This window comes from Rhynchophorus ferrugineus, unplaced genomic scaffold, assembly GCF_030347505.1.
Source record: "Rhynchophorus ferrugineus isolate W39M unplaced genomic scaffold, kcgeb_rfMv2 rfM9, whole genome shotgun sequence".
NCBI classification, from domain to species: domain Eukaryota; kingdom Metazoa; phylum Arthropoda; class Insecta; order Coleoptera; family Curculionidae; genus Rhynchophorus; species Rhynchophorus ferrugineus.
Genome location: NW_027472588.1, coordinates 28,792,385 through 28,817,468, shown reverse-complemented (window position 1 = coordinate 28,817,468; position 25,084 = coordinate 28,792,385). Strand labels below are relative to the sequence as shown.

Here is a 25,084-nt window from a genome sequence, read left to right as displayed (position 1 = left end):
AAATAATATGAACCTCAAAAGTAAACTACAACCCAGCCTATCACAGTTAAGAAAAATATACGTACCTGAAGTAGCAGCACCAACAGTTAGTTGTAGCGGAGCCACCATATCAGCCAAAGCACTGCTTTGCCTTTCGATCAACCGTTCTTGCATATATTGTCTGAGGGTTATCCAAAACATACACGTGTAGAGGCATTTTACCAACAATGGGTTACATGGTAAAATGGAAACCTTCACAAAACCGATTTGCGATAGGTTAATGCCCTGTATAACAGAAGGTAGTTCTTCTTCGGTCAAGTTCATCGAATAAATGTAGGCGGATATTAACAGAAACCAGGCATAAAAGACGAGGAACGGGCTGGATCTCAGCATACTCTTCCGTTGATTGGGCACGAGCCAAATCAGGTTAGCCCAAATAAGGAGGACAAAAGTAATCCAACTGATGTAAGTTATACTCCAAGCCTTCAACAAATAAACGATTAAAAACCGATGCAATATGATGTATTTACTTCGGCTCTCACCATCATGATGATATTGGTACCCAAGTATGACACTTTTATGATCAGTTGTAGAACATTTTCCAAGAAATACACTAGATTCTCTATGATGGTCGGTTGGTATTCATCACTTGGATTGCCTTATTACAAAAATGACTTTGTTACAATCAATCTCCATTTAGTAAGATCTTGAATACATTCTCGCTACTTATTTATTGTTTAGTTTAAACGTTACAAACAAAATACCAATGAATCATGCTAATCTACTGTTTTTGCCATAAAACTTTTGGTTTCTATATTAGAAAAATTTCAAAACCTCTCAATTCGTCTGAACTTTAATTTTTGATTACGATTGTATAACGAAAACTTATTTCCTTGAATATTCTAGACCATCAGTTACAACAAACAGAAGTTAATTACATTATCAATAACAATGTTAATAAAAAGGCGAAATTAATCCTAATACAAATGTGGAATTGACCGTCCTGAAAGCATAAAATAAAAATTAACAAAAATAATATGAAAGGAATGATTAATATAATTAGAAATAGTTTCAAATATCCGCCATTAAAACTAGATGAATAAAGAAGGCATGGAAGACATATTGGTAGAAAAAAGGTTCAAACAAATCTCGATATATTTAACACTATAAATACGTTGTTAATGAATTTTTGAAGGTATTATAAATCAGGAGAGAGCAGCGATGACTTATTCAAAGCCAATAAAGTAATTTATATTGCATGTAAATTATTTTTATGCAGACAGAAGATATGGACAAAATAATATGGATACCATACATTATAATATATCTTGTTGCAATATTGCTTCCATGTAGGTGTTGTAGTTTTTTATATAATTTATTATTTTAAGGTTATATTTCAATATATTATACATAAATGCGTTAAAACATCTTCGGGGGAAAAGGAATAGTGGGCGAAACCCAAAGTTAACTGACAGAAACCTACGAAGATTAAAAGGGATTGTAGTCAAACAGCATAAAACTACCGTGACAAAAGTGACAGTAGAATTCAACACTCACTTGACTAATACTGTCTCGATAAAACGGCATGGCGGGAGCTCCACAAAGCTAACATTCATGACTGCGATTGCTAAATTATTTATAATGGAAGCCAACGCTAAGTCGAAGGAAGTTGTACAACGATCATAAAATCTAGATATTTGATTATTGGAAGAATTTGGTATGCTCTTTCATGCTCTATGCTTCCTACAAATGGCCAGGTTTATGTATGGAGAACACCAAAAAAAACCTACAATACGGACTGTCTACTTCCTACAGTCGAGCGTAGAGGAAGTTCCGTTATGATTTGGGAGGTAATATCGTCGTATTCAGCTGGTTTTCTCATTTACATCACTGAACGGAATACTATGAATAAATATCTCGACATCCTCAATGATAAAGTTTTTGCTATGACTAGAATATTGTTGCCAGACACTGCCAAATATCAAGATAATAATGCGCCCATGCACAGCCGAAAAGTTTTAGTCTTAGTTTGAGAAGCATCAAAATATTATCAAACATCGTTCTTGTAGAGCACAATCGCAAGACCTCAACATAATTGAACCGTTATGGAGAGATTTAGAGCAAAGAATGAGGAGTAAATTTTTATCTCCAACAACACTGAACCAATTGACGGATGTTTTGGTACAAGAATGGTACAACATTTCACTGGAAACTATTCAAAGTCTCTACGAATCTATTCGGCGAAGAACTGCAGCTATTTTAACAGCAATTGGTGGCTCAACATCTTATTGATAAAAAAAAATTGTGTATATGCCAGGTTTTAATATTATCTGTCCAATATTGTCTGTCTGAATATTTTAATTAAAAAAATATATGTTATTGCGTACCCATGTCATCCAGGGGAATGTCTTCGGGATGTTCTCCATCAACGGTAACACTTCCAGTAGAATCTTGCATAATGGCACTCCTCTTACTGGACCCATATCTTCTGCTCGGACTCACGCCTTTTATCAACTATCAACACATAATATATTTACTCATCCGTCAAATTTAAACACTAATAATATCATTACTACCACAATAATCTTGGTTACGATTAATTTATTTGCAGTTCACTAAAGCCAAATCACAATGCTCTTGAAAATAATTAATACTAAAACCCACCACCTGATGACAAGTACAGGTCAGTAAGCTGAATAAGAATGAATGGAATACATACTGGTGTATCTTCGCGCGGGTCAGAATCATCAGATGGTTTCCTGACTGATGCCTAGAAAAAATCAGCGACAGCAAGGCTTTAAAAGCGGTTAAAATAAAATTAAATATATAAAACATAAGTGATATTTAAATACATGCACCCTTATGGTGAATATGAATTGAACGAACCCTAAAAGGAAACATAAATTATGCGTTAAAATATACATTGACCGTTAAGTTAAAATAATACTAGTGAAAGTAGCCAATGAGCATGTCTGTATATTTCATATTATTGTTTTTAAAAGCAATAATATTTCAAAAATTGATCACTAGATTTGTATTACTAATAAAACTTTACATCTATCTCTTAGATGTAATAAAAATGTTAGATTTAATTTCTAAAAATACTCAGAATTATTTTACTAAATCCAAAATTAAAATCATACATATAACGTATATTATTTTGGATGCAATCAGCACAATTTTCATATATCCAGTATTCAACTGTGTTGATGAATGGGAAAATAAAAAATCAACAATCTTATGTTCTGCTTTTTCTTAAAACGTCAGGTCATATAGTTCAAACAGATTTAACATTTTTTAAATATTGATTTATGCAATAATGCTATGATGGTACAAATAATTAAAGTGATCCAGCATCTATGTTAATGCAGTTGTATTTTCAAAATTAACCAAGTTACAACCTACAAATTATGTATATCACTTAATGTTCTGTATAAGTTAATATGAACATCAATTTTATCAATAAAAGTCTAATGAATAATGAAAATAGTCCGCATACAGCAATCTTAAATGAAAACAACATTCAAAAAATCGAGCAAAAAATAAAATATAAACAGCTAACACATGGGCTGAAAAGTCCCGAGTGTAATGATTTATGTTTTGCCCCAAAATAGGCCTCAGTTTCAGCGATAACCTCTTCATTCGATCGAAACTTCTTACAGTGAGCATGGTGGTGAGCATTTTTTTGAGGTCTGCGAACAGCCAGTAGTCTCTGGGAGCCAAATCTGGCGAATACGGTGGATGTGGAAGCAATAAGAAATTCAATTCATGAAGTTTTGGCATTGTTTTGATCGACTTCTGACACAATTCTTTGTAATTTCAGCCTTCAAACGCTTCAATAACGCTATATAATATTCACTGTTTATGGTATTTCCCATTTCAAGATAGTCGATGAATATTACACCACGCTCATCTCAAAATATCGAGGCTATAACCTTTCCAGCCGATTGTTGTACTTTCGAGCGCTTTGGACGAGGTTCACCATTTGAAATTTCACTGCGTTCTGTATCATTGGTGTATCTACGACCACGTTTGAAGTCAGCAAACCAACATTTTATTGTTGTTTCTGATAGAGCGGAGTTCTTGTAAAATTTTTCTAGCCATTGCTTCGCTTGAACGGCTTTTTTTCCCATCAAGAAGCAGTGTAAAGTTCAAACAGAAAATTGTTTTTGATCCATTGTTTTGAAAATAACAAAAGTAGTGCCACTCTTAGCACAATAACTCAAACTTATGAGAATATCATGAAATTTTAACAGCTTTTTGTTGAAGGTTATTACTAACTGAAAAAGCGGTGAATGCAATAAAACTAGCGCTATATATGTGGTAGGCCCGGGACCCTTCAGCCCATGTGATATATTGATTTGTTGAAAGAAAATCTTGAATACCAATACATATTGTACAATGTGTACATTTAGTACAAGTACTAAAACCAATTATGAGTATTTCAGAACAAGATACCATATACCACATACCACTGCATAGAGATATAAAGATGCCTTGTAATATTACAATTTTTTTTTATAACTGATTCTTATTCAATTACTTTAAAGTTACTGTTCAAACATTATTTTTAACTTCATCTTCGTATTTAAAAGTTATTGAGTTATATATATTGAAATATATAACAGAACATATGTAGTGTTTGATATTTCCTCAATAACTTTTAAATACGAAGATGAAATTAAAAATAATGTTTGAAAAGTAACTTTACAGTAATTGAATATATATATATATATATATATATATATATATATATATATATATATATAAGTTTATAAATACAATATAAACATTCTATATATAAAAATACTATCAATAATAAGAGAAAATGGCGAACGCGCAGGGTATATAAAAGACAATGGCATAGTGCTGCAGAATGTGTCAAAATGTTTGTTGAATGATGATTCATTCAGCATGTTAATGGCGAAAGCAGCTTCTCGGTAAGGCAGCCAACTAAATTATACGTATTAAATAATATATGTATAGGATGCCGCTTAAAACTAATTAGTATAATATGAAAATAATACTGAGATGCTCAACAATATCCGTTTTGAAGAACTATTTGGCTAGTTTTCGTCTCGAAATTAAAATTCTGAATACTAAATAATAATAAACGAATTATATCAAAACGGAAAAATAATGCGTTCATGCCTTTCCAACATTTCCATGCAAACGGTGCTGTTGTTATCAAACCGATAGGGTCGAGGCTTACTCGAACTTTCCGGGTGGCGCTCTGCCACCTGCGTTTGGTGGTCGCCGATCGGACCAATTGTTTTTTCGCCACCTTATCGGACAGTTTACGCCCCAGTTTGCCTTGGAAGCTGCCGTCCAGCCTCGAAAATGGACCCTGTTTCTTTTGTAACTATAAAGATGTTAGTCGGGTTAGTAACAAATGCGGAACAGTTAGTCTTACACTTTGCTTAAGAGGTAGGGTGAGTGCGGGTTAGAAAACGTGCTTATGTGGGTTACCTCAAAAGATTTTAATTTATAGTAATAGATTTTATTAATCATTTTCACTAATATAATCACAAATTAATATCAAATTAATGAGAACTATTCAAAACTATTAGCGATGTTAAAATTAAACAGGCCAACGATAAAAACGCTTTTTCAATAAATTTAGCCGATTAATTAGTTATAAAAGTCTTAGTTGGTGTGTTGATACTCAAAACAATAATAAAAAGTCGTATTAGTCACCAAGTTATCACATAATAATATGTAATAAAAATAAATGTTAATTATTTTAAAAGTATACAAATATTTTAATCATTTTAATATTATCAAGTTGGTAATATACTGAAGCAACCAGTTGCTACTTTTGTCTCTATAAAAGAAACTTACAAAAATTAATGATATCATTCTTTATGATAGAGTATCTAGGTGATTATTGTAATGAAATGACAGGAGATTGTTGTTGGTCATTTCACAGAAAGTAATAAAATTTATCAGAGAATATGCAATAAACTTTACTCTAGCTATTCAAAAAGTACCTAATATTCGCATATTAATAATTTAATTTAGAAAATGTTGGTAATTTTTTCAGATATATGAGCTGTTTTTATTTATTTTTTATCAACGATATCTGTTGGTGCCTATGAAAGTAAAAAGGTATGTTCAGCTATATTCTTAGATGTAGCACAAGCCGATAAGATATGGCATGAGGGCCTTGTTCACAAGCTACAGAAAATGTTACCAAAATAACACTCTGAACTATTAATATCTTTCATTACAGCCAAAATACTACTTTACAATAAAAGAAGCTAAAGCTGGTGTATCACATGGAAATATATTGAATTCTTGCACATCTGATATTCCACTGCGATTCTTACTGTCGGAGACAACAACGAAGAAGTCACACGAAAATTATAAGGTCAGTGACAATATAAATAACTGGACCCAAATCTGGAAAATTAAAATCATCGAAAGTAAATCTATGTATGTGCAGTTCACATATAATCAGACCACACAAAAGTCAATAACAATAAATAATACTATCATTCCATATAGCAACAACGCGAAGTATCTTGGAATTAATCTTGATGCAAAACTTCGCTGGAAGGAACATGTAAAAAAGAAAAAGAAAGAACTGGAGTTAAAATGGAACATGAGGACAGACTCCATTCTCTTGTCAATATCGAAATAATACAATGTTTGAATAACACCAGAACAGGACACATACGCAAAAGAACCAAACGTGCATTTAATAGCAGGGTACAAAAACAGCAGTGTTAATACATAAACATTATTACAACAAATATTAATATAGGCCGGATAGATCCCCCTAGATATATACTCAGATTTAAGTTATTCTAAAAATAAATTGTAGGTTAGTAGGCAACGACTAGTAATGTAATAAATCAGTTTAAAAAATCTATTGATGAAAATGTGCAGTATCTATGGTTTGTATCAACAATGAACCTTTAAGCAAACCTAATTGTTAATTTGATGATTTTGACATTTCTTTACATAAAATAGATTTCCCATTAATTCTATTGGCAGCCGCTAATTATGGAACGGTTAAAATTGCATTTTTGAATTAATTACTAATTAATTCAAAATGTTTATGAATTAAAAATTAAATGAATTATTTAATGTTCTTTGATTTAAAGAAATCTGCCGCCGAGGCCCATCAAATACTTTTAGAAAGGTATGGTGATGCTGCTCGATCATATCCCAATCGTCGGTTCTAGTATCGATGATTTAAAAGTGCTGATTTTGGTGTCATTGAGAAAGAACCCTCTGGAGGATCAAAAAAGTTTGAAGAGAGTGAATTTCAAGATTTACTAGACGAAAACCCGTATCAGCTCTCATATAACTTGCAGACAGCTTAGGAATTCGAGGAGTTCGAAAGTAGAATATTATGGTCATAAAGTCGTGCTGTACATATAGTGGGATCAGTAGGATATACTGTATTACAAGCTGCTAACACTGATACAGCTCTTATGGAATGTCCTGCCTCACCCAGCGTACTCACCAAACATAGCTCTTTCTGAATACTATTTGCTCAAATCGATACAGCATCATATGACATATGGCAGTCAATACGGTTTCGAAATATTGAAAAATGAATTGGACCGCTGCCAAACCAACATCATACTTTCGACACAGTAACGCCATGTTGCCAGAAAATGTTGTAAAATGTTTTAATTAAAAAGTATTTTACCAAATGTGTGAAAAAATTATAAGATTAGATGCAAGCACCTAATATAATCGATGTCATATTGTGAGAGAATTGTGGTTGATTAAAAATAAATAAAGAAAAACTGATAACAAATACGGTTTCATCTTAAATACATAAAATTCAAGTGAATTGGTTTAAACAGCTATAACAAACATTTTTCTTATTAGCTTGTATTACAGAAATAATTTTATTCAATAAAATGTCAAATCATAGCATGTTCACATTTTGTTTATGCTTCATCAAAACAATTAATTTGTGATTAAATCAGGTCAAAAGAACATCAACTATAAAATAAGAGATGTAGCAATTAGATAGGCCTCAAATTTATAATATTTGCTAGATTGTTGCATTATAACTATCAATCATTCTCGTCATTAAAGTCCACTGCTACACATAAAGCAACATTTTTGTTCATCCATCCTCCTTCATTCTAGTCACGTTTGTAACCTAACTCCAGTTTATTGTAGTATTGTATTTAATATTTAATGCTGTACAGTATGTCCGGTTGTAAAGTATTATAAATAAAACAAAAGCGATCGCAGAAAAGAGTTCGTAATTTTATCAAAATGCCCATAAACTCGGTTTTATTTTCTTAATAAACTACTCAATTTTTTCCATCCATGATTTCGTTTCCTGTACAGTTGTGGAGAAAATGTTATCGATTTCGCGCGTTATACTTTTTGATTACAATTCGGCCTTGGATTGTATTTACTAGCACACGGTTTAGACAGCTTTGAAAGCTGGACACGTCCCATCAAAATTACGGTCCGAACATTCATTATTTTTCCTAATAGCAATCAATAAAAAATATACAGGCCAGTAAAAAATGTGTTTCTAATTTTTTTTAAACCAATTTTTAGGTAAATTCTTATGTATACAGAAAACCACTATTTTCTCACCACATGACATAAAAAAAACATCTAAAAAAAAAATTGAAAAAAATGTAAAAATTAGAAAAGCATAGGTATAAAAATAAATTACTAAAATACGAATATTAGGTGTTAAATTTTTTGTATTTCCCTTCCCCTTCACTGTAAAATATATTAAATAGCTTTTCCTTTGACGTAATGCATTTTGTAATACTCTGTGAAGCAACCAACAGTAATAATGTATCATGTTGATATTTCATCATCCCTGATATCTTTATCCCACCTCTTTTATGTCCTGATAAAGCCTCCCACTTAGGTCTTCACTCACATCACCATCCACTAAGTTTTCAATAAAAAAGTCAAGATGGTTATGTAAGAAGTGGACTTTAAAGCTCGTCAGACAACCGCTTGAATTTGTCTCATCTTGATCATATTGGCTGATATAAGTTAATAGTTAGCAGTTTTCACTTTTATATTAGCTTCTGATAAATAAGGACATTTTCTACATCCATTTGAGACAACCACCATTTTTACAAAAAGCTTTTAAAAATTGACACCTTAAGCCCAGATTTGCGACATATGACGGTTTATTTCAGGAACCGTTATTTTTGGACCAATGTTGATCCTTTGCTCTGCTATCTCATTCCAATACAAAAAACATGACAGTTTTGTAAATCACTTTAGTTAATCCAGGAATATCGAGACCACTAACCTTGAACTTTCATTTCCATCCATGTTCTTCAAAATTATATTAATATCTACGAATTTTGCTCCATATGGAGCAAATGAACCACAGGCAATCAAGCATATGTCAAGTACATATCTTGAATTTGTTTTTATTATTTGTTTATATTATTTATAATTATTATTTTCTGAATCATAATATCAAAAAACAAAGGAATCCATTAAAATTATTGAAAACATTTTTTCATTGAGCAGGGCTAGTCCATTAGTATTCATAAGCGACTAGCTGTGAAGTATACTATGATAAAAGAATAGAGAGGCATAGATATTTTTCGAATTTAATTTGAGTCCAACTAAAATACTCCCCACTGTTACAATCATATATTTTTGAAAGAAAATTTAGAGTCTCGCATGAAGGGTCATTCTTAACACTTGAACCTATTTCGCCTGGATTTCCACAAGGTAGTATTTTGGGAACATTTCTATATCTGCTCTATACTGCTGATATGCCAACAACAAAATAAACAGTACTTGGAACATTTACCGACGACCCAGTTATAATAGCAAAATATCTGTGTCTAAGACAATAGAAAAAGTACAAGTAACGGTCAATAAGATCTACAAATGGACTAGAGATTGGAAAATACAGCTTAATAGCTCCAAATCTGTCCATGTTAATTTTGCGTTGCGGTGAATTGACAAAAACTTAATTATATCACTTGACGTATACCTCGAAATATATCTCAATAAGATAAAAATTGATACCTTAAGCCCAGTTTTGTGTATAGCAGTGATATGTGACGGTTTATTTTATGAACCATTAATTTTGGACCAATGTTGATCATTTGCTCTATAGATAAGGTAGGTTAACCTAGAAACAACATGTGAGACAAAAAGCAGAGCAAATTAGACTCAAGGTCAAGCAACTGTACTGGTTGGTCGGAAAATACTCTCAACTTGATCTAAAATCAAAGAGATTGGTTTATCAATCAACCATAAAGTCTATTTGGACCTATGGGGTGTAAATATGGCAATGCATCCAAAACACAAATTTCTATGATTAATTACTAATTCTTATCGTTACGTAACCAACGAAGAACTGCACCATGACCTCGGAATCAAATGGATACACGAAGTGATCCAAGAATTCGCACTAAAACATGAAACAAGGTTGCTAAATCATTGCAACGTGGAAGCAATACAGCTACTGGATAACACGCAGGAAATCAGAAGATTGAAGCCAACCAAACCACACGAACTAGTTTAGTGTATAAGTGTATTTTTAACTTTAGCTTAAATATATTAGTTTCATTCTAATTTGGGAAACACATACTGATGTATTAATCCTCTGCAAGCCTTGCTTGTATATTAATTCAAGTTTAACAGGATAGTAGTAATAAATTAATTTGTAAATTAAGATTGTACTCGCATAATTACTAAGCATATCGAATATAAGATGTAAATAATAAAAAAACAAATTAAAACAGAAACAATTGTTAAATTTGATTTTTGGTATACTTTTTAATGCCTTATACAATTCTTAAGTTTACAAGATATATATTATAGATATTCTATAATCAAGAGTTAATCTAGACGAATATCACTCTACCAAATAATAGGAGTGGAATTATTGAAGAAAAAAAGGAAACATTTTATTATGAACAACACACAATTTTTACGTCTTACTATTTTCGCATCACAGTAGTATATTAAATGAAAAATTACTTAATATTTTTGTATGTTGGTTCGTGCTGATAGTAAAAGATTATTACAGTTCACCACTAGTATAGAAATTGGGATGCCTCCTGACAAGGACAGTGTGGCCGGTGTAAATAATAATGACTACTGTCGTGGGTTGAGGTTAAATGAAATTGTGCGTGTGTTTAATGAAAGAAATGGATTTATTCAAGGCGAGAGATGTGATTTTTTATTTAATTACGAGACATGGTTTGTTTAGGTGAAACTTAGAGTATTTATGCTGTCGTCACATAAGTTAAAAATAAGATATATGCTCGGAATGGTATAAAATTTGGTTTTTGGTCCTCTAAATGATCTATTAAAGGTCTCCTATAATCTCATGTTCGAATTTTGGGATATTAAAAGTGAAAGATCACAAAAAATAGTTTTTTTTCGCAATAAATCTGGATTACTATATTTAAAAGTAACCTTATTAAATATAGTATAAATAATGAGTTTTTAATAATTATATTTTTTAATGAATAATAAACATTATACAACGTACTGTTGACCGTGATTTGCCTGCGCACACTCTGATGTGTATTTCAAAACGGTTAATTCTATAAAAATGATTGATTGACTAAATAATTTGAAATGTACATAAAAATCCCAAATAATAATATTTACAATTATCCTTATATTACAATGTTATCTTGCATCACCACAACAATTTTGATTTTTCAAAATCGACCTACCCTTATTGAAAATCGATAACGATAAGCGATAGTAATAATTTATATATAGCGATATAGTTAAAGTAGTAATGGACTTGCTTGTCCACTTTTCGGTTAGGCTTCTATAATTACTTAACTTAACTTAAAATTAATAATTAATGAATTAATTAAATTATAAATAGCTTCATTATAATTTATAAACTGTTTTATATTTTATATCGCAACTCTGTCATATGAATTAAGATCAAAAATAAAAATAGAATAACTGTAAAAAATATAAATTGTAGTTTAGTTAGGCACTAGCCTCCTTAGTAGTACTTTAGTAAAATATAGACAAATGAAGTTTTTAAAAATTATTCAATAAATGTGAACTAACTAATAAAAGAACTAATAAACTATAAGATTTTTAGCCCACTTCTAATTGTTTATGTCTCTTTCGTAGAACGATTTGGATTTGCTTTGAAAATAGGCTTTAACTTGAATTATTTCTTCATTTAAGAAAGACCTCTTTAATTTCATGGACTGGGGGACTGAATCATATTGTGCAAATGAGAGCACAATTATTTTAATTTAACTAGCGTTTCCATCAACTGTCTTTTTATCGCATTGTCTTAGAAAAACGATATTTTCTTTTGCATTCAAGCACTTTTCTTTCTATATTTTTTTCACTAAGGCCAATCCAATAATGCTATGCAATATTCACTATCCATGGGTTTTGTTTCAATAATGTCTTTCTCGATTAATTATTGAACAACAGTAAAAAAGAATTATAGTATTTTAAAACCAATCTGTGATGCCATATAAATGGAATGATTACAGTAATCAATAATCAGAAAAATATTATATTGTACAAAAATGTATTTATTTACATATTTAGGTCGAAATTGATAATTTATAAAATATAATTAGAAAATACAACAGTCTGCGGTGATGAATCAGAACGAACGGCAATCGAATTACGTCAGTGTTCAGTGAGGGAGGTTAAAATATCAATATATTCATATGTCGTTGCTAAAATATTAATTATAAATTTACTTAACCAACTAAAAAAAGGTCTGGAAAACGTATCGATCGGAAAAAATGTTGTTTTTCACATCAGTTCTATATTCGGAAAAAAGACATACTTTTATCGATTTTATAGATATTTCAATATAATTAAATCAATATAAAACAAGCTTACGAAGCAAACGTCATTTTATTCTGACTTTGACAATTTTGATCGTTTGATCTGTGATTATCCATTTCATTCATAATTATCACGATTGCAATAAATACTTGTATTATTGAATGGTTTTTAGCATCACATGCTTTTAAATAAACTTATTTGTTTTTAACTTGAACTGTGTACTAATAAAAATTAGTGGATTTATATATCTGGATAAATTGTTTTATATATAGCCGATAAAACTAGACGATATTAAAATGTTTGAATATTTTTATCAGCTAACACGCTTTAGTAATTCATGTTTTTTTTACCTATAATATATCAAAGATGTACTAATTAAATTATTATTATTATTATTATTTCTTCATAATAATTAATGTAATATTAGTAGGCCTTTAAAGATTTAAACAAAACGGTAACACATTACGTTCGATAAATATTTAGTTGAAATAGTTAAGTAAAAAATTATTAGCTTTCATTAAAATCTTTTAAGTATATCCCAAATAAGATTCAGTCTGAAACATGTTTTATTGATTAGGTAATAATTAAAAAAAAATCTTACATCTGGTTGCAGCAATGCTTTCGATTCCAGCACTAAAATGTAGAACAACCAATACAAGGCGAACGGATTTACGTACGATGCCCATTCAGCCTTCTCGAAGTTGAATGTTCGAGGATCGTCCGTATTATTACAACTTGATGTTCTCAGTGGTGTTAGTCCAAAATATCTAGAACAAAGAAAGTGCATTAAATAATTATCATCTTTAACAAAAATCCTGTATGATTTAAATAAATCTAAATCAATAAGTTAAAATATGTTATAATGACTACTGCAAGATAAAGGTTGCTATTTTTTACATAATATAATATAATGGGTAAATGGAAAATTATGTTTTTAACCGACTTCAAAAAAGCAGGAGGTTCGACTGTATATTTTTCTATGTATGTTCACCGATTTCTCCGTCAATAGTGGACCGATTTTCAAGATTCAAGTCAGGATATGATGGTGGAATCAGATAAAAATAAATAATAAAACAAATCAGATACTTGTTTATAATGTTATTGCTGAGCTGATGTGCGGGAAGGCACAATTGGTATTGTTAATTAATAAAGTAAATCTAAGTTTGATTATTTTTTAAAATATATTTTTTCTAATCGAATTTATAAAATCATATAAAGTTCAAGCCGTTTTGATGCATTATATTGAGTCGAACGAAATCGATGAATCATTTTTTGGTCTTTCTCATTTTCATCTTAGTAAGGTCATCTAAATAATTCCTCATTTGTTCGTTAATTGTTACTTCCCTTGTGGAACACAGGAGAAAGTAAAAAGCAGTAGATAAACGAAGGTATTAGAAGACAAATTAAAGATGAGCTATCTATGAAAGCGAGATTGAAGTGTGGAATAAATAAGATAACAATAATGACATTGTATTTAAAAATTTAGGTAAAAAAATTGTTCTTTTAATCAGCCTGGTGTGTTTACTGTTTTTGTAATATATATTTTAAGGCGCTCGTCTCATATTTTATCAAAGATTGGCTACATCTAGAAATATAGCTAAAAAATTTCAATTTTTTTCAAAAAAAAGTTTCAATTACATGTCTACTTGATCAATCTTGGTCGGATGAACTCCATTTATTCAGTAAATGGTTTGAAGTGTTTTGAGAACAACTTCTCGAACAATTTAGATATGAGTGTGATCTACCTAGTTCAAGCATTATAAAAGTTTCAGTAATCTGTATAGGCACATACCCTTTCTTGGCAACTGTTTAAGTGCTTATCCTGAGCCTTTTTGATACTGACATTTTTGTGAATTTCGTAACATCATTTAACATAACTTTCGTATGATTTGTTACTTGCGGGATACAATATCACTATAAGGACTATTCTCTGTTATAAAGTATCCAGTTTATATAATATGAACCTGGATTTCTTAGAATCTCTTGCGTCGATTGGTAGGTGAAAAACTGATCTTAAGCTAAGCTTTACACTAAGAGAGTTTTTCGGAGACCTGGAACAATAGTAGCCGAACGTCGCAAGGTGACGTGAATGCATCGAAATATAAGAGATAATCTCCCTCAGTTTCTGTCCGGTCACTAAAGATCCAGTGATTCAGGGTTATCGTAATGAGAAACAACACCTGATTCCATCGCATTAGTTGACAGCAGATAGTCAAAATAATGGGTTGGCCAGATTCGAACAACTCATGATTTCTTCAAATCAAAATAAACACTTAGCATCACCTTCTTAAGTGTCAATGTGGACTTTATACTGCTTTCTGAAGCTTCTCTAGTATTATGTAAATACCACGAAACCATTTTATGGGCGGTGTTTAGTTCCGTAATGATGTCGCGAGACTTTATCATAGCGAGTTCATCTTTAACATCGATATCTCTGGAACAAAAACGAATAAACCAGTTCTGATCCTTGTGTTCACTCAAAAACTTATTGCTATAAACACCATACCATTTCCGATGAACCTGCACTGAAAAAAATAAAATATGGTATTTTAAGGCGCAATAATATTTGACTAAGTAAACAAATGTTGCTATCTTATCTACAGTGGTAGATTACTTTGCAAATGCGCTAACTATGGAGTACTACAGGCTTCATTGAATAAGTATTACTAGATTTGCGCAAATTTAAAAGAATCCATAAAACAAAAATTGAATTATTATCAACTTTATATAATATATTATTATTATTTAATCAATAATGAAATGTGTTTTAGTCTGTATTGGAATTGTTAACAATTCATCATCGATTATATTGACAAAAATGATAACGTCAAGGTTTGTCAAAAATATGAAAATTATTTAATCGAATTTACGAATGACATCATCATCGACACACGCATCGGACTTGATTATATCTCATCTGTATATGTATAATCCGTTAACGAATAATCGGATTAGTCCCAATATAACGTGCAATTAGAATTTAAAAAAATAATAAAAACAAAAATATCTTTCCGAAGAGCCACATTATTCTATTTTTGAATAAAATACAGATAATATCTTTGATTATATCATAAAAGCTTGATTTTATATTTTCTAAGGCATTACGCGTATACTACTGTAGATAAAAACGATTGGCTATTATGAGCCAGTCCGATTGGCCGTTAAAAGATAAAGCCGCTCGTCAGATTTGACAGGTAACAGTGTATAGAATTTCAGCTTAAAATAATCAAGAATTATTCTATATAACACAAAATGTTTATTATAATATCTGATGACCTTCAAGGTAAGTCCCTCCGACTCAATAGACTTATGACAACTAATCATGCAATTCTCAAAACATTTTAACGCATTTTCTGGAATCTAGTTCAGTCCTAATAGCTAATTATCTGTTATGTTGTCTGTCCACTAAAAACTGGTGACTCAAAATGGGGATTTTGGTTTTCAAAATAGAAAGAATCACATTGTGGTGAGGCCTTGTCATGATACATAACGAAAATCCATGAGTTTTTCGCGTTTTCGATGAATTTGCTCTTTTACACAGAATTTCCTTCGTTGTGGCACGGTAAACTGTTATTGTAGACTTTGACGAACGACCAGGGTGGTGTAAATATTCCACTACATGTTTTTAATGCATTACAGTACTGATATGCACGAGTTTTTGATGCCACGTAGTTTGATGATGGTGAAGTCGAATTCATTGTAAATCTTCTGGAATATTTTCAGTTATACACGATATTCGATGTTTGTAGAAAATCGACTGTAAAAAAATGGCAAAACATACTTGTGCCCACAAAATATAGAAATATAGAATGGGAAGTTAAATAGGAGCACTCATAACAATATTCTCAACGTATGCCTGTCATTGAAGGGCCGCAGTTGACGGATTCCTTTTCTATCGGTCTGAAATTTTGAATGACACTTTAGGTACCTACAGCTTCATATTTATAATTAATTATTTACCAAATTATTTCGGTATATGACCCATTTAAAAAGACATTATAAAACTTTTTTCATATTTGTTACACATAATAATTGTCAGAGTAGACAATGTTCTTTTTATTTTGTTCAAATGCCTTATTCAAGAGTTAATTAATATTTAAATAAAATACGTTTTTTATTTTGTTGCTATAAATATTCCCGCTTGACCTGCCTTCTACTAGATCTTTATATATAGGAGATTTATATAGACATTTTCTGCCTCTTTATTTTGTGGTATCAGTTTAAGAGTTTTGAAATGGTTAATTGGTCCTTAGTTTTTTGACATAATAGGCCTAACAAAAATGCTACTCATATATGCTATTTCTATAGGACATTTTGATGTTCAGTCACATATTCTATCCCAAAGTCCTATCACCTTTATTGTATTTACCGCGAATTGTGCCTTCCAATTATCATTTGTTTCAATTTCTACTGCATTATTTAGCCCAACAGTACTTCTATTATATTTATGTAACCGATGTGTTGGGTATACAAATAATATTAGAGTAATTTTCATAACTTTGAAGCTTTTAGAAATTAAAGAATGATTTCGAATAGCAAGTTTTAAAGGTATGCCTGTATCAATCTGTAGTACTGTAAAACAGTAAAAAATCAACTTTTACAAAATATATAGCACTAGAAGTAATATAGTTTTATTTTCAAAATATATTTAAAGAACAAAAATTGGTCAATAAATTATATATCTAATTGGTTAATATGAACAAATGAATTAATTGATTTATACATCAGTTTATAAGTTAACATGCTGTTTCATTATTATCGTAAATGCTATATCAGATATTATTTAAATTTTATCAATATATATATATATATATATATATATATATATATATATATATATATATATATATGTTTCAAAAATATTTTGTACCACATTTTTCCAGTTCTTAGCCATATATTAAAAATATCACTTTGCCTCTTTATATTAAATACAAACAAATTTTAAAATTTTATGAGAATTAATACATTTTAAAAAGAATGGACTTCAATGGAGAGTACGAGATTGGACAAAATTTTCATTAAAATTTTAGAGAAAAAAAGATTTGTGGAAAGAAAACTGTTGCATCATGACGATGCTCCATCTCATCACAAGGCGTATCACTGTGAATGGATTTTTGGCCAAAAACCCATCAAACACCATTATACCATCGAACAACCACTGTATGTATTCACATGATATTGTAGCGGTTGACATTTTTACCTTTCGAAAACTCAAATAATCATTGCATCTATCAGGCACCGATAGAAGGCGTAAAGGAGAATTCGTGACGAAAATAAGCTGACAATTCAAATGTAATAGTCTAAACGAATATTCCCATGTTTTTTCACATTATATTCGATGAATTATAGGTGCCTCAACTATATTTTTTTAAATAAAGTAACGTAATATAATTCGAAGCAAACACGTGTTTCGTGTTTTTCTTGGTATATCACTCGACTTGTATAACATTAAATAACATGTAAATTTTATTTCAGTCATATGTATATATTTTTAAATACACATACGCAATCCTGTTAACGCGGCCCGTTAGAAACTGCGAGAACTTAAGATTCAATATTTATTGTTTACAACATAAACACACTTATATCTTATATTTCATAACATTGTAACCAACTGTTAAATATACTACTGCAATCAAGAAATAGTACAAATATTTTTAACAGAAAAATTCAACCGACTTCAAAAAATAAATAAGGAACTCACTAAAAGGTAAAAAATAATCAAATTTAGTTAAAACTATAAAAAACAGAACCTAAACAACTAAACTAAACTTGTCGATGCCAAGTAACAAATTAGATTTGTTTTGTTTGTAATTTCATTTTTTTTATATGTCACAAAATTATATTATTTTTGTATTGTTTAGGCTCGTCATCGACTTCAAACTGATCAATAAGTTTTTTGTTTTTTTTTATTAAGTTATTAAAATGATTATTTTGTACATATTTATTTTAAAACGCTTTTTTTGTGTTAAAAATCTAAGTTTCATTATGTTTTACCTTTTAGTGAGTTCCTTATTTATTTTTTGAAGTCGGTTCAATTTTTTTGTTAAAATATTTTATTTTTCTCTTTTTAGTGTTAGATTTTTAGTCAATAAATTACTCAGTTTTTTTTATTAAGTATTACAACAGGTAGGCCAAGTAAAGGTGTAACCCGTATAAGGAAAAATAGGAATAAAAATATAATAATTGAAAATAAGGAACGCTTCACGCTCCGAGGTACGCTACCTAGTCTAAGCGATTTGAGGAATGTTCTAACAAAACTAGAACAAGAACAAGAAGTTATTGTCTCCGTTGGGAATCGAACGCGACCTTCACGTGTGGCTGAACACTTTAACCCTTACACCGTAGAAGCAGTCGCCTACAATATTTCTACGACTTCTCATACGATATAGTTAGTACTGAAAAGCAAATAATGGCTTTTGCTTTGAACGGCTTCCGATTTTCCGTCACATCAGCTCAGCAACCACATTATACACAAATATCTGATTACTTTAAATAAAAAAATATGTGAAAACTTTCTACGAGCCTTTGAAAATTGACGGTTTCCCTCTATTTCCCCCGTTCTCCCATGAGATCCTAACTTGGTTCTAATGAGACCAAAAAATTATACAGACGAACATAGAACTTCCTCCGTTTTTAAAGTCGATTAATTATACACGCTAACTATGTATGTTAGTATGTCTACTATTAGTAATTATATAGTAGTAAATCATCCCCCTTGGATCAATTAGATGACTTAATAAACCCGGGAATTAATATTGAGATCTGGTTCAATATTTTGATTTCTAATTCTGTTGTCAATTACAAATCAATTACAATTGATATTTTCCAGACTATTTTGAATGAAATTATTACTATGTTTGTTTAACTAAAAACTTTTTTGATTAAACCATCACATGCACTTTTATCCGTAATGCTCTTACTTCAGATTATTAGCGGTATTTCAGTATGTGGAACCAAACACCCCCTTGGTTTATGGTTCACTAGAACAAGGGACTGGAAACGTTCTCAAAGATACGGAAACATGCACGCATAATGGTAGGTCCTGAAAAAGACGCAAACTCATTGCAATCAGACTACAGGTCCATCAGCCTGCTTAGTTCAATCTCCAAGATTACTGAAAAAAGTGATTATTTTCGCGCTCTGTAGGTTTACTGAGGAGAACAACATCAACCAACATAAACAACACGGGCTCTAAGCATTTATCATTAGACATGCAACCGAAATCAATGCAATGAGCAACAATCACAAGTTTTGAGCTCTCTTTCTAGACCTAACGAAAGCTTTTGGCAAAAACTGGCACGATAGTCTTATATACGAGAATATCGAAGACCTGGTCATTCTTCTACGTTCTTGTAGTGTTCTTCAAGTGGTTAAAATTCTGAAGATTACAAATCAACCGACAGAAAACCCAGACAGTTATATTCCATAGAAAAGAGACATTGCGAGAACAGATGAGAGCGGAAAAAGTTCCAATTCCATAGCAACAAAAAAATTTCAACCGAATCTACGGATTATCTATGTGGACTACGCAATACGATAAATAAGGCAATCACTAAAAGCTACGAAGTCGCCTACATCCTTTACCCTCTCATCTGCAAAAAGTAAGTTGTCTCTAATAAACAAAGTTTTGCTTCACAAGTCGCTAATCAGCTATTTAATAAGCTATTTAACAAATATCTGGTCCAGACACATCAGATACATGAAGAAACTTCAAGTAGTTAAAAAATCAATCTTACCCCATCGATTATCAGAAATAGTTACTACTGAACTATTACTACTGAAACTGTTCGACAATTCATTGCATCCCTTTTAAAAATATATTGCAGACGCAGCACAGTCTCAAAACGTAGGGTTGGTAGCGCAGCGGTAAGGACGACAGGACGGTCCTTCTGATGCTGCGATAGTCGCAGGTTCGAATCCTGCTGGGGCATGGTCGTAAATTTATGTTTGTGATTGTTTAATATTTGTGATCGTCCTAGACAAGAGTGTAAAATCCAACAAGGAAAATGATCCCAGTCACGCCAGTAACCAAGCTGGGTAAGACCGGATGTCTTCTGGGATGATTTCTAAAGTTGGCCACTCGTCAGTCGGTAGGCTTAATGCCGAAGACCTTGGTTCGGAGCCCACGTTAAACTGTAGGTCCAGTCCAGATAAACTGCTCCGCATGGCCATTATGTTTGTGATTGTCCTTAAGCAAGAGTGCAAAATACGACAATGAAAATGATCAAGCCAGTAGCCAGGCTGGGTAAGATGGGATGTTTTCTGGAATGAATTCCAAAATTGGTCGTTCGCCAGTGGATAGGCTAAATGTCAGGAACAGTGGTTTGGAACCTACGTTAAGCTGTAGGTCCAGTCACTAAAAAAGCCAAGAGATTGGCGTAACTAAAATCCATATGCATACAGTCCCAAAACTCTTACATCACTCCACATTCTACATCCATCCTTGCCAGATGCGTTGCTGCCCAGTAACTAATTACTCAGTTCACCCCTCATGGGCACCGAAAATGTTAACCTCAGTTCTATATCAGTTTTGATTTTCCGCCATGATGAATACGGATATAACTAAGGTCCGAACCTTCTAATCATATGATAGCATTTGGTGTTTTGTTTTATGATTTATTTGAGCCTTTCCAGTAATTTATCTAAAGCTTTACACATTTATACATATACATACACCTTGTAGCTGAAGAAAGAAAGAAAGATAAGAAAGAAAAAAGCTTGAACAATAAACTGTTATATTAAATATGTGTCGCAATATTAATATTCAGATCACACTAACCATTCTTTATGTTTTTATTAATATTTACGAAATAGTATCTTCTGCATGACAATTAAATCAAGCAATACTAATTGTTAATAATATCGTTTGGCGAAAGGATCAGGATTTTTAGATGTAGTATTTTTTTAACACAGTGCTAATTAACTTTGCATATTTTAATGATCATAAAAAATTACCTGGCCCAAGTACTATTCTTCTCCAACAACTCTTGCGGCCATTGAAACTGGTAGGCATACAGCACACTCATATGAGCAAATACGATAGGCAGAAGGCAGCACATCAATATGGCAAAGCCTCGGCGCAACTGTTTGTAGCAGGCCCACCATGTGGCCACCGAAAGGAACACCAAAAAGTACAAACCACCGACTACCGATGGTCTTAGGACACCTGCCAAACACAGCGTCATAAGTGTTCCATAACGACCTATAACAGAGTTCACGCGCTATAATTAGATACCCATTCATTCCATTAACAACTCGCAGCTTACCCACTCCGACCATGAAAGATAGATATTTCTTTCTGGTTTTGATTTCATCGTCTCTCCTTTCGCTCTCTGTGCGTGTGGCGCTTTCGTCGGACGGATCGGTATTTACAGTTGTTAGCTTCTTAAAGAGCACGTAAAAAACTACTGAGGTCGCTAACATGATTGGCTCCGGTGAGATCCATGTAAATGCATTGTTTATCGATATGTTATTCAGTCTTACAAATCCTGCGTGACGTAAGAGTTTCTCTAAAAATTCACAATCCTAAAACAAAAAAAGATCAATAAGATTCACTGTCAATATTGCATTATTGCGAAGAAAAAGTACAGCTGTTATTGAATATAAAACTTATACCAATACCTAGGTACATAAATAAGGTATTAACTTAAGCCAGGCCGAAATATATGTACATCTATCTCTCTAAGAAGAAAACAAATATAAGTCAAATCAATTAACAGAGAATAAAGAAAGCATGTGAAGAACAAATGTAAATAATTAATTTTCAAATTAAATTAAAATTGAAAACATTTTTTTACACAAATGCTACTGCATATTTATTTAAAAAAATACCTTCAACTACTATTCACAACTTTGATCAATCCTTCAAGAAACATGCGGATTCTGTGAAAGTGTCGAAAAAGTCGAAAAAGATAATAGCAGGGAGATCAATTTCTTTTCTGTATACAATGGAATTGTAACATTTTTCAAATATAAAGAATTTTTTAAAGAAGAATCATATATAAACTGCACTAATGATGGTGCGAGGTTCATAAATATCTATATCAAATTTTCCTCAAGTTCATACGCACCCATGCATGCCTTGAAATTTGTGTTCTCTTTCGATAAACCTCTCTTTTGGAGAACTCAATGTGTACTTCTTCTTCAATGAGAATTTCACAAACTAGCTTAGACTACAAATAACTAGAAAACCAAACTATATTTTTCTATACTCGATACTGTAGCTTGAGGCTTGCAATATACATGTGTTGTATATTATATATATATATATATATATATATATATATATATACATATATATATATATATACATGTATATTTACATATTTACATATTTACATGTATTCTGATACTTTTATTTAACTTTGAAAACGAATTTATTGAGAAAAATTGGTATAACATATATTAATCAAAATATTTTTCACTATTTTTTAATTGATTTTCTATTTTCATTTAATCTATAATCTATTTTCATTCTTTCTCCTGGTAAAATGGGCATACCTTGTCGAAAAAACAATATTAGTTTGGCAGCTATCTAATCATCGATCTGAAATAATGGTAATCACAAGGAGCTGTATCCGATGAGTGCAGCAGCGTAACCTTCACAACTCTTACAAAGTGTGGATGTAAGAAAAAGAGGATGGCTTTGCGTTATTCATTATTTTTTTGGTTTGTGGTCTTTTTTCCAACAATTTTTGTTCGATTCCAATAGCTTGTATTACGAACACTTTGTCAATCGCACCACATTCCTTGCAAGGTGTATTAAGTAGCCAATTTCTCTACTTTAGGACTGTGAATATTCCACTTCGGTATCTATGTGGACAATTTACCTGGACTAACCCATAGCTTATTGAACTTGTGATTGTCGTAGTAGATTCACTTTTCATCGCTAGTCACAATACGCCACAGAAAAATTTTCTTTTTTGCCTGGCAAGTAGTAAAACCGCGATGTTGAAACTAGGTGCTTTTTCAGTTCGTGTAGTAGTCATTTTATTACCACATATTTGGTGAATATTATTTTATGTAGAGAACGGTCAAAATCATTGAATTTAACCGTTAGTTTAGGATATTGTAAACAAGTGGTACATCGCATTTTCACCAAATGATATCGTTGATAAAAATACATGCAAGCACCTAATCCTATACAAAATTCTTCAGATCAGACTTTTATCTTGAAAGTTTTGGAGGTAGCTTAATTCCACCGAGATAGTTCAGCAATGATCGGAACAAGTAAGGGGGTGTTATATTTGGGTTATAACGCACGTGAATCAAAACTTCACAAACAAACCGTAACAATGTTTAGCGGTATCAAAGAAATGTATATCTAGGTGCTACAGGTGTCCAGATTTATATATATGATTATAAGCCGTTGAAATTAATTTTATAGGATTTACAACAGATCGTGTTAGTGTGTATTAAATCGCATCAGGTACATTTGTAACCAACTTCTTGTTGAAGCCCCATTGACAGGCTTCACTTTTCAGTACGTGTCATTTCGTCGCAGTGTAAACAAAAAAATTTTCAGTACGTTGAAAATGTATGAATTTGTACCAAATAAATCGTATTTGCAGGAAGCTTTATTTTTTAGTTTATTTTGAAGAAAAAAGTCGCCGACGGTCATCATCATATGGCAACCATACTCCATAGTTTTTAGCATGTGAATACTGGTTTCGATGTTGTTGAAAGTGGCGCATCAAAGAGCACTGCGCGAAAAACGTCCGGAATACGAGCAAAGACACATTAAGAATATTCTTCGCTATTATAAGATAACCTTCGACCATATGTGTCAAAACTGGTGAATACATATTTGGAAACATTAAAATGGGAAATGCTAATCCACCCGCCGTATTCTCCAAACCTTACTCCCCCTTATTTTTACTTGTTTCAATATATGAGCCGAGACCTGTCTGAGCAGCGTTTCATTTATGAAGATACCAAAAGATTGTTCGACTCGTAGATAGCTCCACAGGATGCATCGTTCTTTCAAGAAGGCATCCGTGATTTGCCTAAAATTTGGGGAAAATAGCGGCTATATATAAATATTTTGAATAAACTACATTGTACCTATTTTTCACAATAAAGCTTCAAATTAAAAGAAAACCTTTAAAACTGGTTTATAAGCCAATATTATATACAGTTCTAAACAATTTTGTTGTCAATGACTAACTTCATGCCAATATCAACATTGTTAATATGATTATCTTGCTGGGATTTTACTGGACTAGGGGCTTTCATATCAAATTAGATCTTTTATATCAAATTTGTATCGTACTTATATTGCAAAATATACTAATCTCTTAACTAAACACTGCGAAATATTTGATATTCACAG

The 25,084-nt window shown here is 31.5% G+C and overlaps 1 protein-coding gene across 10 annotated transcripts in view; it reads right to left on the bottom strand.

Annotated features, from left to right (window-relative positions):
- Piezo (piezo type mechanosensitive ion channel component) overlaps positions 1–25,084 on the bottom strand; it is a 91,549-nt gene that overhangs the window by 34,968 nt on the left and 31,497 nt on the right. For 8 of the 10 annotated variants that reach the window (XM_076414217.1, XM_076414220.1, XM_076414222.1 and 5 more), the window contains exons 4-10: positions 22,020–22,278; positions 21,709–21,955; positions 13,352–13,517; positions 2,699–2,749; positions 2,367–2,493; positions 522–637; positions 66–462 (exon numbers count right to left, since the gene is read on the bottom strand). In XM_076414217.1, coding sequence (XP_076270332.1) covers positions 66–462; positions 522–637; positions 2,367–2,493; positions 2,699–2,749; positions 13,352–13,517; positions 21,709–21,955; positions 22,020–22,278 — 1,363 coding nt within the window. The remainder of the gene's footprint in view (positions 1–65; positions 463–521; positions 638–2,366; positions 2,494–2,698; positions 2,750–13,351; positions 13,518–21,708; positions 21,956–22,019; positions 22,279–25,084) is intronic. The other 2 variants (XM_076414218.1, XM_076414225.1) reach the window with 1 other exon arrangement.